Source organism: Copadichromis virginalis, linkage group LG22, assembly GCF_057382275.1.
Source record: "Copadichromis virginalis isolate Kocher_CV1m ecotype Utaka linkage group LG22, C_Virginalis_male_GT1.1, whole genome shotgun sequence".
In the NCBI taxonomy this organism is placed as follows: domain Eukaryota; kingdom Metazoa; phylum Chordata; class Actinopteri; order Cichliformes; family Cichlidae; genus Copadichromis; species Copadichromis virginalis.
Window position 1 is genome coordinate 19067769 of NC_140638.1, and position 16468 is coordinate 19084236.

At 40.6% G+C, this 16468-nt stretch overlaps 2 protein-coding genes across 2 annotated transcripts; one reads left to right on the forward strand and one right to left on the reverse strand.

Moving 5' to 3' along the window:
- Window positions 1–56: 56 nt before the first annotated feature.
- Window positions 57–6169, reverse strand: zcchc17 (zinc finger, CCHC domain containing 17). Its single transcript, XM_085446087.1, has 7 exons — window positions 6089–6169; window positions 4744–4941; window positions 2509–2609; window positions 2192–2283; window positions 2003–2103; window positions 1750–1886; window positions 57–1477 (listed from the first exon to the last, which is right to left on the reverse strand). The coding sequence occupies exons 2-7, from the start codon at window positions 4880–4882 to the stop codon at window positions 1301–1303; spliced, it is 747 nt and encodes a 248-aa protein (XP_085302213.1). The 5' UTR covers window positions 4883–4941; window positions 6089–6169; the 3' UTR covers window positions 57–1300.
- A 56-nt stretch (window positions 6170–6225) lies between these two features.
- snrnp40 (small nuclear ribonucleoprotein 40 (U5)) lies at window positions 6226–11422 on the forward strand. The gene is made up of 10 exons (XM_085446085.1): window positions 6226–6454; window positions 8314–8443; window positions 8545–8638; window positions 8761–8926; window positions 9049–9171; window positions 9991–10111; window positions 10197–10279; window positions 10404–10465; window positions 10776–10879; window positions 11112–11422. The coding sequence occupies exons 1-10, from the start codon at window positions 6344–6346 to the stop codon at window positions 11159–11161; spliced, it is 1044 nt and encodes a 347-aa protein (XP_085302211.1). The 5' UTR covers window positions 6226–6343; the 3' UTR covers window positions 11162–11422.
- Window positions 11423–16468: the final 5046 nt, after the last annotated feature.

Genomic DNA, 16468 nt, shown 5'->3' on the forward strand with positions numbered 1-16468 from the left:
AGAACTACACTGGATTGAAAATCAAGAATAAGAACTAATAAAAATGCGATAATAACTCTAAAACACAAGGTTTTTATTTAAAAAAAAAAAAGTTTCCTCTAGCTGCCTTTAAACAATCTTTTTCCAAATCATTTAACATCTTAAAACATAATGTGTCACCTATTCCAGGTACACTCTGCACAGAAAAAAAACAACATAAGATCAACCCAAGGTTAAAATTAAAGCCTGCAGTTCATTGTAAATGAATGCAGAATCCACAGTTTACTGCAGTTGTAATCCAGGTATGTGTATTAATGCAACACGTCTGGGTGTGCAGTCATGCCGAGTGTCTCATACGACTGTCAGAGCAGAGAAAGGAAAAGAAATAGAGAACATTTTTGAGATTAAGCGGTAAACTAAACCCGCTGACGGTGGATCGCACTGGAGCCGTTTCAAACCGCCGCAGCTGGAAGCGATCTCACTCAGCAGCCTCACAAGCAGAAGCTTGAAATTGGGTCAAAGCAGCAGAGAAGAAGAAACAAGATGTTGGGCCTCTAACCCTGATAAAAAACAAAAACTTGCGTGACATAACCTGGGCTCTATGCTGTGTAGGGGCGCCTGTCCAGGCTTTAAAACATTAACTGGTTATGGGTGGACCAGAGCTTGAAAAATTCCACTGCGTGTGCGTGTACATGTGTTTTGGTCCTCCAAGGACGGCAACATTAGGAGTTCAAGGTCCTTGAACAAAGAGATCGTGAGACATTTTGTTACCTTTACAGATAAAAATAGTTTTAATGGAGCAAACAGTGGACATGCAGGAAGACGGCTGGGTGTACTTTAAAGAGTCTCCTCGAGGTGAGACTCGCAAACACGCACAAAAAAACAAAACAAAACCAGCAGACAACCTCAGGCTATCGTGTTATTACACTACTCTAAAGCTCATTTGTGGTGCCTTACACTTCCTGTTTATGTCTTAACTATTTCTTGTGTATGTGCGTGCGTGTCTCCCTTCTCCTTTTTTACCCTCTCGCTTGTGTATAATGGATTTCCCAGATCCTAAACAGCTGTAAACAATATCGGGATTTTGGAAAGGGATAGCCACTTGCCGCCATATCGATTGCACCTATCTGATTACACAGTGTGGCAGACTCCTCCCTTTATGGAGGGGTAACTTCAGGACAAGTGGAGATTATCACATGTTTGTATTTACAGCGCTTCCCTTCAAGTTTTGAACTTGACAGACAGTGAATGAAGGTTTAGATATTAAAGCTGGAAGTCTTTCTCTCAGTCTGCTGCCAACCACGTTCACCCTGTGTTTGTCTCAGCTGTGTTTGTGCGATTTGTGCTTTTTGTGTTTCTTCTTCTTCTTCTCATCTCTGTCACGCTCGTGTTCTTGCCGCCTCCTCTTGGATTTACATTCACTGCTGCTGCTGCTGCTGCTGTCGCTCTCAGACTCCTTCCTCTCCCTTTTCTTACTCTTCTTCTTTGCTTTCTTTTCCTGGAGAATAGGCGTTAAAAACAAAGAAGTTGCACAAAAAAGCAGTTTCAATACCTCAAAACCCAAACACTGAAGTATGTTCCTCTTAAATCAGCACAAAAATCATTTTTCCAGGCAACAGACTCCCAATGTGGTCACAACCGCATGTCATGCAGAGAGACATGTGGGGGTTGTTGCATCAGATGAAAGAGAGAAAGAAAGAATCAGCAAAGGAAAGGTAGAGCGGAAAAGGAAGCGAGAGCTGCGCAGGGCTTTAAAGGTCACATTGTCACCTTCTTTTTCTTCTTTTTGTCTGAATCTTGATGTTGTGCGGCTGTAGATGGTTGCTGCTGTGGCTCTTCATCGTCCTCTTCAGGCAAGAGAGCGTACTGCAGGCCAGGAGCAGAGAAACAGTCCTTTGTAAAGTGACCTGAAGAGAGTAACAATTTATTTAACAACTGCAGTGTGAATTCAAACAAATCAGCCATCTGTGTGAAACAAGCACAGTCTCTTCGACACATTACATGACTCATGATGTCACCTCACCCTTGCAGCCGCACTTTGAACACGTTGTGTTGAGCACAGCCTCCAGCGTGATCCTGTTGCTGGTTTGGTCTCTAAACTGCTTACGCCGCCTTGAATCCTGCCTATAAACACACACACACAGATGTTAACAACACACACACACCTGTTCAGACACATGAAAACACACACAATGAATCCGTAAGCACTTACTCTGCCATAACATTGTTGGGGTCCAAGTCCCGCCCTGTTCCCTGATTGACAGCTTTCATGGAGAAAGACAGCTTCACCTTGTCACCCTGAACCTGATGAGCAGAGGAAGAAGCTGTAAACTTTCTGCTCTGTGTGTGCACGTCTGTGACTATCTTTATGAGAACCAGGTTGAGTTTGAGCCCACTGGAGTGGCAGTTTCTGACACCTTTTCAGGTTTAAGGGTAAAGGAGGGCTTTTAATGCAGCCTTTCTGGGGTTTGGAGTTGAAGAATACCTTCATTTAACAAATGTTGTCCAAAACACGTGTGATATTGTTACCTCTCTCCCTATGACTTTAATCCACACATGTTCTCCCACATCCACAATTTCTGAAGCGTTCTCCACCCGGGAAGCTGACATCTCACTCACATGTACCAGACCTGTGAAAGCAAAGGACAAATCTCATTTACTTAGATATCACCTAAAATACATTAATACTTTCAAAAGTCTTAAGCAAACCCTCATGTCTTTATATTTGGAACCAGACTTTCTTTCGTAATTTATAAAACGGTCTTGAACAACAGTTCTTCAGCCTTTTCTGAAGGCCAAATGCCACATTACACAAGAAGTGGATTGAAAATCAGTTGCAACAGGTCTTATTAAGTTATGAATCCAAAATTATTATTATTTTTTGTTCATATCGTTGTCAATATGTACAGAGAAGGTCATGAGAAAATACAAGAGTGTCTACAACCATCTGTAAAACATGATACCAATGCAGCAAAAGCATACCCAGATAGAAAAACTTATAATGCATAACCATTATACCAGTCATGGATTAGCCTCCCATGAGCTCAGATTTCAGCATTATTGAAACAGTGTGGGAGAATGGAACAAACAGCAGCCAACATCCAAAGAGGAGCTTTGAATGTCCTTCAAAAAGCCTGGAGAACTATTCCTGAAGACTACCTAAAGAAAGTTAGGTAACAGAGTTAAGACTATGTTGTGAAATATAAATGTGGTTATAACAAATATTAACTTTTGAGCTCATTAGAATTGTACAAACTCTGTATTTCCATTCATGTTTGCACAGGTTTGAATAAATCACTGCACCCATTTTCAGCAAAACATAAAGAAATAAGGAGTGGCTCAAGACTTTTGTACAGCACTTCATGGTGAGCATTCATGACCTACAGAAAAGGTTGACACATGAATACGTGTTGGATGACAAATGAAAACCCAAATACTAAATTAAGAATCAAACTTATTTCCAGCTGTTATCAAGCTTCAATAACATTTGACCAACTAAATCATATAACTGTGCTTAATCATTACATCTACTTCAAACCACTTTAACTGACTCTCACTTCAAAGGGACTGTAATTTAAATAAAGCATACAAGTTCTCTCCAAATCATTTTTTAGGCTACAGGTTATGAATGTGTGAGCACAAGTTGTTCGGTTTGCCCTCCGGTGGTGAAAATGAAAAGCTGCTGTTTAACTGGACATGTAGGTCAAGGCCAAGCCACAATAAATCATACTTCATTATCAAAGAGGTAACGCAAGTGTAAATATAGATACGAGTCATCCCACTTCATCAACGTGTCCCACTTCTTATCAACCCTGCCCAACCATCCTCCCACACCTCCTGTCTGTACACACACATCTTCAATTTCTGTTGCTATGAAGATAACACAAATGAATTATAATAGAAGAAACTATGATTGTGCTAATAAGCCAAAAAGAACAATTTTTTTTAAACATAACAAGAATGTGAAATATCTTACTTTGACCTGTGTCTTTGAAGTCTTTCAGCCTTGTCTTCTTACACACAGTGAGACAGTACACTAATTCAATTCAATTTTATATAGCACCAAATCATACCAGCAGTCACCTCAAGGTACTTTGTATTGTAAATGGTAAATGGACTGATTCTTATATAGCTTTTCTACTCTCCAGGAGTCCTCAAAGTGCTGTATACAACATGCCACATTCACCCAATCACACCCATTCTCCCAAGCACTGACTCTAAACTGAGTCTACAGTTTAGACGGCGTGTGAACAACATTCACACGCCGATGGATGCATCGGAGAGCAGCTTGGGGTTAGTATCTTGCCCAAGGATACTTGGCATGCAGACTGGAGGAGCCAGGGATCGAACCACCAACCTTCCGATCAGTAGATGACCTGTGAGCTACAGCCACCCATTGTAAAGTAAAGACGCTACAATAATTAGGGCAGGCTTACCTACTATACTTACATGTATGTCCTTTTTTAAGGGTTTTGTTGTTTTCAGGTTTATTTACATAGTACCAATTCACAACAACAAGTATAACAGTATAAAGTGTTTTGTTTGACTCAAGACACTTTGTACTGTAAGGTAATGACCTGCAATTTTAAAGGAAAAACTCCAATAATATTACTGCCCCCTATGAGCAAGCACATGGTGACAGTAGGAAGGAAGAACTCCCTTTTAACAGGAAGAGATCTCCAGACAAAACAACACTTTGTTTTTTTTCTTCTTCAACCTATTTTTCTTTATTTTTCATCTGAATAATCAAATCTTTTCACTGACCTTCCTTCCTGTATCCCGGCAGTCGAACAAATGCTCCATAAGTTTGCACTGAAACCACCTCTCCTTTGGCAATGCTGTACAGTGGTGGCAAACCATCCAGCCCAGCCGGCTCTGATGGTCGGCGGTCACGGTCGGACATCGTCTCAAAACAGCCACGGTTTCCAATAACTGAATCTTGCGCTTGGATTCCCACAATCCCTGAAATGGCAGATCAGGTGCATTTATACTCTCTGTTTTAATCTTAGTGAGTTTAAACTCTGTTAGCTCAGAATAAACTAATTCTAATTTGTTTATTTGTAGGTCACATTCTTACATGGCGGGTATTTTTGCATTGTTTTTGAATTTATACATCAGTTTTCTAGTCTTTATGACCACTTTAGACTACAAGCACATTTTAACTATACATTCATGCAGCACTTTTAAGCACTTTATTCACCTCACATCCACAGCCAATTTAGAATCACGTATGTCTTTGGAGTGTGGCCAGAAGCCCAAGTACCTAGAGGAAACTTCACACCAAAAGGCCACTGACAGGTTCTGAAACAGGAACTTTCCTGGTGTAAGGCAACGGTTCTAACTACCCCATGATCATGGCATCCTATTTCAGATCTTGTGCCAAGGCACCCTCTGACCTCTGTATGACCTCAATATATAAATATTTCTATGCCAATTTATTATTCCATGCATGGAATGTACCATTTTAAAATTCCCTAAAACCAAAATTTTCTGTTATTTGAACCACACCGGTGGATCTAAAATCCATCTGAATAGATACGACCTAGAACAGCCTCATTGTACAAACACTATGAATTTTTAAACATTTTAATTTTCGTGTATTTTGGGTCACTTTAGGAAAAGTCATGGAATTTCATGCTAAAACAAAGACATATTTTTTTTACTGAAGTCAAATGTCAACACAGTTCATTTGATCCTAACAGTATACAAAAGCTAAATCTAAAAAGAGATTGGTTTAATTTATTATGTTCACTGATTATTTTACCCCCACTCGCATGCTGACTTGCTATTCAGCCGTGTCATATTTTGTACCCGAAAGTGATTTTTATGAGCTTCACAGCTATGTGTTGGATCTCTTGGATAGCAATAAAAACCTATTAGACTCACTTTTTTATCTCAAACACAAAAGCTGAATGGAACAGCAGCTCCTCGGCTAATGTTAGCCACACTAAAGAGCTATAATAAATGAATAAACAGATATTGAATAAATAAAATATGAACAAGAAAATGGGCCCGTGCCTGCTTAACGTTCTAGTTTATAATAAGCAATAAACATAACCTCATGCAGCAATAATTTCAGAGAAAATAATTTTAAAATGATCAGCGTTACCTTTCGGATTGATACGATGGTTATTTTACATCCGGTTCAAAACGTTTCAACAACAAGCGGAGCGGCTAATCTACCAATCATCTTAGCCGTTGCAAACCTCGACCAATAGTATTCCTCGCGCTCACAGGAAGTACTTCTTCTGTGTTGATACGTTGGTGCTACTTCCTCCGACGTCTCGTATGAAAGACGTCCATTCATTTTTTGTAAATTGTATCGTTAAAGCTTTAAATTTTTGCGGATTTTTGTCCTGTAAAGATGATTGAGCCTATGAAAAGAGCGGCAGACATGGCGGTGGTTCCTTCCGCCGTGAAGCGGCCCCGGACGGAGCTGATAGCGGCGGCGCAGTCTCAGCAACTCGTGGCCACGGTACGGAGGGTAGCTGTTACTACAACCGGGAGGGGTGGCTACTGAAGTAGACTCAAACACTTAGAACAAGTAACCACACTATACTGTGTACGCTTTGTCATTAATTATATATAAAGCCGCCTGGAAAAAAGTCACATTTTCCCTTTGTGGTGATTTTAGGTTCATTATCTGGGCTGCCAGCGAGACAGATAAACATGCAAATAAAATTAGCACAGCATTAGCTCTCACTTTGATGCTTTTTACAATGTCTCCATCTAGATTTGGGTAAACGATTGTTTAAAAAGAGTTTTTAAAGCGATCACAGAAAATGTTCTTTTGTGTTCTGGTTTAATGTTTTATCTTTTAAGGATAGAAACTCTCAGCAACATTGATAATACCAGCTCCAAAATAACGGGGGTCGCGCAAAGAGATTTGTGTTTACACTGAGAAACACGGGTGATAAAGAAAGTAAAAGACATTATCAACTATCTTGACCACCATTTCTATTCTGAATTCAGGAAGTTACTCCCAGGTAACCCCTACTTTGTATCTCAGTGTAGAACAAATAGATACCTTTATTCCTTTGGCTGTTAACTCTGACATTTCGACTATTCAAGGTGGGGGTAGGATTATGTCAGGGTTTGGCTCTGTGCCCCTTTCTTGTTTGCAGCCTTGATGGAGAGGCTGAAAGATGAGGCCAGGCAAGAGTGCCGGTAGACTATGATGTCTGCAGCCGATATGTAGTGAGAGGAGGGAGCAGGGGGAAGAGAGCCTGGTGAGGTGGAGGTATGTGGTGGAGAGAAGAGGAATGAAAGTCAGAAGACACAAAAGAGAACTCGTGTGTGAATGAGAGGGAGACGCATCAAATTCCAGTCTGATGGGAGGTGTAACAGTGAGGGTATATGAGTTTACATAAATGGGTTCAAACATCCAAAGCAACGGACGGGGCATTAGATAAGGGAAGAAGAGAGTGCAGCCAGGATGCAGTCCATGGATTGTGGAAGAGCAGCTACAGGAGTGAAAGGGAAGGTGGTAATGAGACCTGCTGTATGTATGGTTTGGATGGTGTATCATGGCTCTGACAAATTGAAAACGTTCAGATTTACATTGGGAAGGACCCGAATGGACAATACTAAAGATGCATGCAAAGTTTCATCAGAGGGACATTGCAGATTGAGCAGTTAGAGAGGGCTGAGATGGTTTGGACATGTGGAGAGGAGGGATAGTGGATGGGATGTTGAAGATGGAGGAAATGAGGAAGACCTCACAGAAGATCCTTTGATGTAGTGAAGGATGTCATGCAGAGGGTTGGTGTGAGAGAGGAGGATGCTTGAGATGGAGGTAGATGATCCTTGCAGATCATCTTTATTCGCATTAAAACACCAGCATTTCATTAAATATGACCTTGACATTTGTTTTTGAGACTATTATATAAAAGAAACAACAACAACACTTTGACCCACGTTCACAGTCCATATCTGATTTTATAATAAATTATAAATACAAGCTAAAAATATCCAGTATGATTAAACTGGATAAGTTACCTGAATATTTAGAAACAAGATACTGAAACCTTTAATCATCTGCCTCCAGATGTATCTACCCTCCCAGGTCACCTGGCAGGACACGTTTCTATACCAACAGCTGCCTTTGATCCCGGCTTTTGTTCCCACAAAGAAAACTGATCAGGAATCAAGAAAGAACTGATAATGGGGAAACATTGTATTAGTTATTGTTTAAAGTGTTACCATATAAATCAAAACCCATGCCACTGACTGTACTGCAAGGTCCTCTTGTCATAGCCTCACATCAGTACATTTTTTCTGAAATTCCCTCTTTAACCTCAACCTCTGTATTAACCACGTATATGTCTCCCATAGGGCCCCCCACGGACCTCCAGCCTCCAGGCTCCCATCATGCTAATGTCTGGCCACGAGGGTGAGGTGTACTGCTGCAAGTTTCACCCCAATGGAGCCACCCTTGCCTCTTCAGGATTTGACAGACTCATATGTAAGTTAGTTAAACTCCCAGTAAATCTCTGCAGTGAGGCAACGACTTCTTCACTGTGAATAACTTGGTGTGTACCGGTGTTTTGTGTTTTTTTGCTGCAGTGCTCTGGAACGTGTATGGAGATTGCGAAAATTACGCCACACTGAAGGGACACAGTGGAGCAGTGATGGAGCTGCACTACAACACAGATGGCAGGTAAGTAGGTGGAGATCTTTAGCAAAGGACACATGCAATCAGCACTTCCTATTAAGGGCTTAATAACCCTGTGCTCTTTATAAAGGGTTAACTAACTGTTATTTCCTGCTATGTCATTTCAGCATGCTGTTCTCAGCCAGCACAGACAAAACTGTAGGTGTTTGGGACAGTGAAACGGGCGAGAGGATCAAGCGCTTGAAGGGCCACACTTCCTTCGTTAATACATGCTACCCAGCTCGCCGTGGACCCCAACTCATCTGCACCGGCAGTGACGACGGGACAGTGAAGGTGAGTTTTCCAGCTTTATTTTTATCCACATCTTTAGGTCTGGATGCCACATTTTTGTCCCACAAAATTAAACATGAAGGTCTGATTGTGCTTTCTGTTTGATGTCACTGTCTGCTCTGTAGCTCTGGGACATCCGTAAAAAAGGAGCCATCCACACTTTCCAGAACACCTACCAGGTGCTGGCTGTGACTTTCAACGACACCAGCGATCAGATCCTGTCAGGAGGCATCGACAATGACATCAAGGTAGAATGACGCTGGAAACACGTTACTGCTGATGGAACTTCTTGTCCATGTTCTTTCGAGGGTATCCTGAAAAACGAGATTGTTTATGCTGTGGATTTTATTATCACAGCACACATAGTGTATTAGTGAAATTAAATCTCGGCTGGGCCAATTTTTCACTTCATGGCGCCGCTTTAATTTCAAATAATTATCTTGGACGCCTGTGGCCAAAGAAGGCAAAAAGATGGAATTTGATTAGCAGAAGCGAGCAGGACCTATGGACTCAGCACAGCTTGCCAGAGTGGGCTGTTTATCCTTGCCACCTATCAAAGTGTTACATGCTTGACAGGCATATAAATGGGTTTTCATACATAACTATTTTCAATTAGAAGAAAGGGAGCCTCTAGTCATGTTCAAGAACACAAGGCTGAAAAGTGAAACTAAGGTTTTACATGTAGTTCATGCACAGTTTAGAATGTATCCAGGACAAATTACTATAATTAGTTTTTTAAAAATAATTTCCCAGTGGTTGTGGCTCTTAAATTCTGGAGCAACATGAACAAAAGATTGCGTAAATACTTTTGGTTTTATCTTAGTTTGGAGCGGTTTGATGCTAACGTGTAGCTCAGCGCTGGTTTTTTTTCATTTAAATACAAGTGAAAAAGTTGTTTCTACTCTGTATTTAGCCACTGTTGGGACGCTGTTTCCCTAAGGTACTGCAAAGACCATAAAGCAGTGAATCATTTTTTACTTTTGCACCTCTTATAAAATGTTCAAGAATGACTTTGCATGGCTTTTCTGCAGGAACCCTACCCAAAGTTATTGATTGTGTTGTTGCAGGTGTGGGATCTGAGGCAGAATAAGCTGATCTACAACATGCACGGACACGGTGACTCAGTGACTGGGCTCAGCCTGAGCTCCGAGGGGTCATACCTTCTCTCAAACTCCATGGATAACACAGGTACTATCAGACATGTTTGGCTCATAAACGTGGTTGGCTGTATGGGTGAATCCTGTTCTTGAAGTCTCCCTGTGTCTCTGTGCAGTCCGTATTTGGGATGTTCGACCATTTGCTCCCAAGGAAAGATGTGTGAAGATTTTCCAGGGCAATGTTCACAACTTTGAAAAGGTAAGTTATATCCCTCTTCATTGAAGTGACAAACAGCTGGAGTCCTGCAAGCGTTTTTGTCTTTCACCTCAGCAGCTCACACATGTAATGCTTTGTTTCTAATTCATCTTTTCCTGTCATTCAGAACCTGATGAGGTGCTCCTGGTCTACTGATGGCAGTAAGATAGCTGCAGGCTCGGCCGACAGGTGAGAAGCAAACACACCGACTCATACTGTACATGAATATGAGCTCGCACACAAACACAAAGGGCTCAAGTCACCTTCAGGTTAGCTGCTGTACTCTGAGTGCACCATCGAATCTGTATTTCTGAAAGCAAACATCCCGCAAAGGACATAATTAAGAAAAATGCAGTGACGAAAATGTGATTTGTTACCAGTAAAAATAAGATTAGATTAGATGTTTATATTGACGAGCAGATGACCAGGTATATAGTTTTTAACATATGGCGATTTCAAATGTAAACACCTTTTTTTTTTTCTGCATCATGTTTTACAGGTTTGTGTATATTTGGGACACCACATCACGCAGGATCCTGTACAAACTGCCGGGTCACGCAGGCTCGGTCAACGAAGTGGTCTTCCACCCAGAGGAGCCTATAGGTGAGTGAACTAACTTCATCGGTTAAGGTGTGTTTCAGGCCTAAAATACACTTTTTTAATTAACACAAGAATTAATTAAGATAACTTGAAGGCACATTGGGATAGGTGGATGTCAGTATGCCAGAATTATGTTAAGTTAGGCGCTTAGGTCGCTTTAAGCTTCCTTATGAAACATTAAACAAAAATCAAAGTCGAATCCTTTTTTTTTTTTCTCCTTTGTCTCTCTACACAGTGCTGTCTGGTGCCAGTGATAAACGTCTGTACATGGGAGAAATTCAGTAGGGGCTGTGTGTGTGTGCGTGTGTGTGTGTGTGTGTGCGTGCGTGCGTGCGTTCTGCCTTGGACGTGGATGGGTGGTGTTCGACAGTGGTCTAGGACTCTCTGTAATTTCAGCCTGTTTCAAAAGAACCTCAGGATGCGTTTGAAGATTATTAGGCTCAGGCACAAGAACCTCCACAGCGACGTCTTTTTTTATTCTGATGTACTGCTTTATAATAAACTTCAATATTCTGAAAAAAGAAAAAAAAAAAGCTGTCAAATTATTTTCTGACTGAAATGCTTTGTTGTGTTTGTGGAGCCTTTACAAGTATTTCTAAACGGATTAACCAGAAAAATTATCGAATCTTCATTTAATTACCACTATAAACACAATCAGGTTAAACTTATACAATAAACAGGGAGTGAGCAATCGGGATCTAGAAAAGTTAGTGAATAACGTCTCTTGGGAAAACTTTCTTTAGTAGCAGTAAGCTTGATCAGATGCCTTCTTATTTAACTTATGTAACCTGGGAACATGTTGACATTCCTCTAACAAAACTGTTGCAATTCCTGGAGATTTCTATTATTAGCACTGAGCAACCCTCTGCTAATCATGCCACAGCTCTCAGTGAGGGCCGTTCAGGTTCAGATCTGAAGTTCACATTCACTCATCATGGGCACAAATGATATGGTAATTCTGGGATTTTAAACTGTTCTTTTTTCCAGGGTGAAATAATAGTACAGCATTACTATTTTCTTTAATCCACACAGAGCCAAAAGTATGCATACTCCTCCACACATACTCACCCAAATCTAATAAGCTCTGCTAAAGGTTACGCAATGTCTTTTAATGTGGAAAGGCCAAATTCTATCAACTTGTTAGTGATCGTGCTTGACTACAACTGGTAGTTTCTATTTGCCATTATAAAAAGGATTTGTGTGACATCACTCATTGGACTGACTAATATTCAGAACAACGGAAAAGTCCAAGGAAGTCAGTGAAGATGTAGGAAAGAGAATTGTCGAGTTACACAGGTTGGAATGGTCTCTTGGAGCCATTTCTAAACAACTGCAGGTTCCAAGTTAATCAGTGAGTACAAGTAATTCTGATGTGTTACCACTTTGTGAAGGTCTGGACAAGACCCAAACTGTCACCCTCAGTGACAGGAAGTTGGTTATGATGTTCAGGAATAACCCAGGAACCACAAAAACTCGAGCCTGCAAAGAACTGGAAACTGCCATCACATGGACTAATAACATGCTTACAAAGAAAAAAGCGGACAAACCAAATGCCATCTGGAGACAAGGTTGATGGGTCATATGAGACAAAAATTAAGCTTTTTTGGACACAGTGACAGGACTCCCAGCAAATTCTTCAACTTCACCGCAAATCAACAGGGAGACAGTTTACACTTGGAAGTACCAACAGGAAAATGATCCCAAATACATCAAAACTGGTTTTCGGATGCATAAACTAATCCATGAAAATTTGTGAATTAATCTTAAAAGTTGGGTCCAATCCATGAAACCAACCAACTAAATGAACTTTGCCAATTCTGCTAAAAATTTGGTCAAATATCCAACCAGAATTATGCACAAAGCCTATTGATGGATACCAAAAGGATCTCTCTGAAGAGGATTTTGTGGATGTGTTTATTGGCACTTACCATGTTTACATCAATCTGACTCTGCTGTCTTTACAGAGTGTTCTGTTTCATATTTTAATATCAATTCTGAACTTCTTAAATAAATATTCCCCTGACAAATATCATGCCTATTATTGTAATGAAAACAAGACTAAAACTAACCCCAAACTAAACGTGAAGATTGCACTTTTAGCATAGAAACAGGTCTGAATTTCAGCTGTTTGTAGAGAGTTTTCTTACTGTGGACTGATGAACAGAAACATCTTTGGATGTTGGTTTTGTAGTCTCCAGCTTTGTTCGTCTCTGTAATGTTTTTTAGGGAACTTGCGATTTAACTTTGTGACTTTGCATGCATTTATCTTACAAGGATTTAAAGGGATTAATATCTGTTATCCTATCTTGTTAACTTGTCTTGTTCGGAGTATCTTTTGGAGAAATCATTACTGAGGTATAGATGCTGACTTACTCTTTCCAGCTTGGACTTACAGCTTGTAACTTAATGTGTTTAATAAAGACATCCATCCATTTTCTTAACAGCGTATTCAGGTTGCCAGTCTATCTCAGGGCTTCATAAAGACATGAAAAATGTGCTATTAGTTTGGTCCCGTTGTGACTGTCTATAATTTTACAAGACGTCAGAGCAGAAATCTCAGTAAAGGGTTCACAAATCACTTATGCAGTGGTACAATGGTACAAGTTAAATGTGTGGTTTGGAGGTTTATGGTGCAGTTTTACAATCCACTCCAAGTTGTTTGGGATTCATTATGCGTGCAGTTCGAAAACACCATAAACTGGCTGCTAGCTCTCCCACACAGCTTTGTTTTTTATGTTATCCTGTGCATTTTCTTATTGGCTGCAGTTTTCCTAATAAAGGTTTTACCATTCTTAAGAGAAAGTGTGCTTTACATATTTTATAAAGCCCTATTGTGTAACTGCGTGTGCATTTGTGTGTGTGTGTTTTTTCAAAGACCTGAAATGAACTCATTATTTCACAGACGAGTAAGACCAGTACTACTTGTAGACAGTGCATTTTTAGCTATTAATACCTCAGCATAATTCATTTAAAAGAATTTAATTTTCTAACTGTCTGTAGTGCATGACTTCAATTCGGTCTCACTTGGGGTACTCCAAAGAATCTAAATAGAGTGCTCAATATTTAGCATGACCACCTTTATTCTTCAGCACAGCCTGAACTCTCATAGGCAGCTTTCTTTCTTTAAGTAGTCTTTAAGAATAGTTCTCTGGGCTTGATGAACATTCAAGGCCCTTCTTTGGATGTTGGCTGCTTTTTGTTCTGTTCTCTGTGAAGAAGATCCCACACTGCTTCAATGATGTTAGGATCTGGGCTCTGGGGAGACCAGTCCATGACTGATAGTGTCCCACTGTGTGACTCTTTCCAGATGGTATTTCATGATGGCCTCTTGACAGCCACCCATCCACTGATACCATTTCTGTTGAGGCTTTTGTGAACAGTGGAGCTGAATGACCAAATACATCTCTCAGGTCCTTGCTGGATTTTGTTTCCTATTTCTAAAGCACATGACCTTTAGACCTCTGTTCATCTTCTGGGACGGCCCTATGGCGGAGAAGACGATTTCCCTCTGAGGAGCTGTTGGTGAAGATCATGAGTCCTGCTTGATCCCTGCGATGAACTTCAGTCTTCCCGATGTTTCTGAAATGATTGGTTTCAAATGGTTACAGTGTGCATGAATGTTTCATTTATGTTTTATGTAATTAACACTGTTACATTTCGTGTTCTCTTGGGGGACCCCCTGTTGGTGTGGGGGGGGGGGGGGGGGGGGGGGGCTCAGAGCAGCTGCTCTGCCAGCTTATGCCCAGAGCTGGTTCTGGTAACAAGGGTAAGTTAAACATGCCCAAACTTTGAAATAGTGATGTCATCTTATGTAAAAAAATAAAATAAAAAATAAATAAAAAGAAAAAAATCTCTGTGACGCAAAACTCAAACTTCAGGCTGCTCTAAACACTCTGTGTCAGGCACTTTTTTCTAATCTTGGATCTCTATGACATCAACGAAAGATGACACCCTTATATGGTCATCACAGACACAGCAACCCCACCCAACTGCTGCTAAAACCTTCTGCTTGAAGGAGGCAGCCAATCAGAAGAAAGTTGTCTCAAAGAGAGAGATTGGCTTGAAAAGCTTATTTCACAGAGCGGATGAAGTGAGGGGCTGCCCTAAGGCCCAACAGAAGTATGTGCTTCGTTCCTGATTTCTTAGGTTTTAGCTTACGTGTTTTAGATCATCAAGCCAATTTAACATTTGACAAACATAACCTGACTGAATAAAAAAATGCAGTTTTAAAAAAATGATTTAATTTATTAATGGAAAAAAGAATTATCCAGATCTACCAGGCTCTATGTGAAAAACTAATTGCTCCCTAAACCTAATAACTGGTTGTGCCACCCTTGGCAGTAAGAACTGCAATCTACCGTGTGTGATAACTAGCAATGAGTCTGTCACATTGCTGTGGAGGAATTTTGGCCCACTCTTCTTTGCAGATTTGCTTTAATTCAGTCACACTGGAGGATTTTTGAACATGAAAAGCCTGTTTAAGATCATGCCAAAGCATTTCAATCTGATTTAAGTCCAGACTTTGACTCAGTCACTCCAAAACCTGAAGCACCAGACTGCTGTGTAAGTTTTACACCAGATGTAACAGGACTCACACTTTCCAAAAAGTTCAACTTTTGTCTTCAGAATATTTTCCCACAAGTCCTGGTGATCATCACGATGTTTTTGGCAACTGTGAGACAAGCTGTCATGTTCTTTGTGGTTAGCAGCGGCTTTCTTCTTACTCTCCCATGGATACCATTTTTGCCCAGTCTTGTTGAATCACAAACTCTGACCTTAAGTGACACAGCTGAGGCCTGCAGTTCAGATTTTATTCTGGGTTCTTTTGTAACCTCCTGGATGAGTCGTTGATGCGCTCTTGGAGTAACTTTGGCAGGTGGACCACTCCTGGGAAGATTCTGCAATGTTCCAGGTTCTCTCCATTTGTGGATAACGGCTCTTACTGTGGTTCACTGAAGTCCGAAAGTCTCAGAAACGGCTTTATAACCCTTTCAGGACTGATAGATGTCAGTTTGTTTCTCAGCTGTTCTTGAGTTCCTTTAGATTATGGCATGTTGTGTTGTTGTTGTTGTTGTTTTTTTGTTTGGTTTTTTATTTTTAGATCTTTTAGTCTACTTCACTTTGTCCGACAGGTTCTGTTTAAGTGAGTTCCTGATTCATCAGGTCTGGCAGTAATCAGCTCTGGGTGTGGTTAGTGGAACTGAACTGAACCACTTAAAAAGTGGTTACGACTGGGGGGCAAATACTTTTGTACCGCACTTAGAATTATATTTGACTGCATATCTACTTCAGTAGAGCCCAAAGGAGTCTGTGCTTTAATTTATCAAAACAGGACAACTCAGAATTCTTTATTTGCAAAGATTTGACACAAAAGCATGGTGAATTACAAGTCCAAATAAAACATTTGTCTTGCTCATTGATTCCTGCGTGGCCCTTTGCAATAGCCGCCTCATCATCTGCCTCCTTCTCTGATATAGCTTGTGTGCAGCTCACTGTATTGTGCTGTCGCGCTGCTCGTGGTAAGTAGCTGAGATTAAACAAGGCTGCTAATTGTGTTTATTTCCGCTCCGAATAACCACAAGCTGAGGAAAA

Excerpts from the sequence above, each read along its gene's own strand:
- snrnp40 (XM_085446085.1), top strand. The coding sequence starts at position 6,344 with ATGATTGAGCCTATGAAAAGAGCGGCAGACATGGCGGTGGTTCCTTCC. Across the intron at positions 10,280-10,403 it reads ATGTTCACAACTTTGAAAAG|AACCTGATGAGGTGCTCCTG; the intron begins GTAAGTTATATC and ends CCTGTCATTCAG. Across the intron at positions 10,880-11,111 it reads CCACCCAGAGGAGCCTATAG|TGCTGTCTGGTGCCAGTGAT; the intron begins GTGAGTGAACTA and ends CTCTCTACACAG.
- zcchc17 (XM_085446087.1), bottom strand. The coding sequence starts at position 4,882 with ATGTCCGACCGTGACCGCCGACCATCAGAGCCGGCTGGGCTGGATGGT. Across the intron at positions 2,284-2,508 it reads TTAAAGTCATAGGGAGAGAG|GTTCAGGGTGACAAGGTGAA; the intron begins GTAACAATATCA and ends TCTGCTCATCAG. Across the intron at positions 1,478-1,749 it reads ACAAAAAGAAGAAAAAGAAG|GAAAAGAAAGCAAAGAAGAA; the intron begins GTGACAATGTGA and ends CCTATTCTCCAG.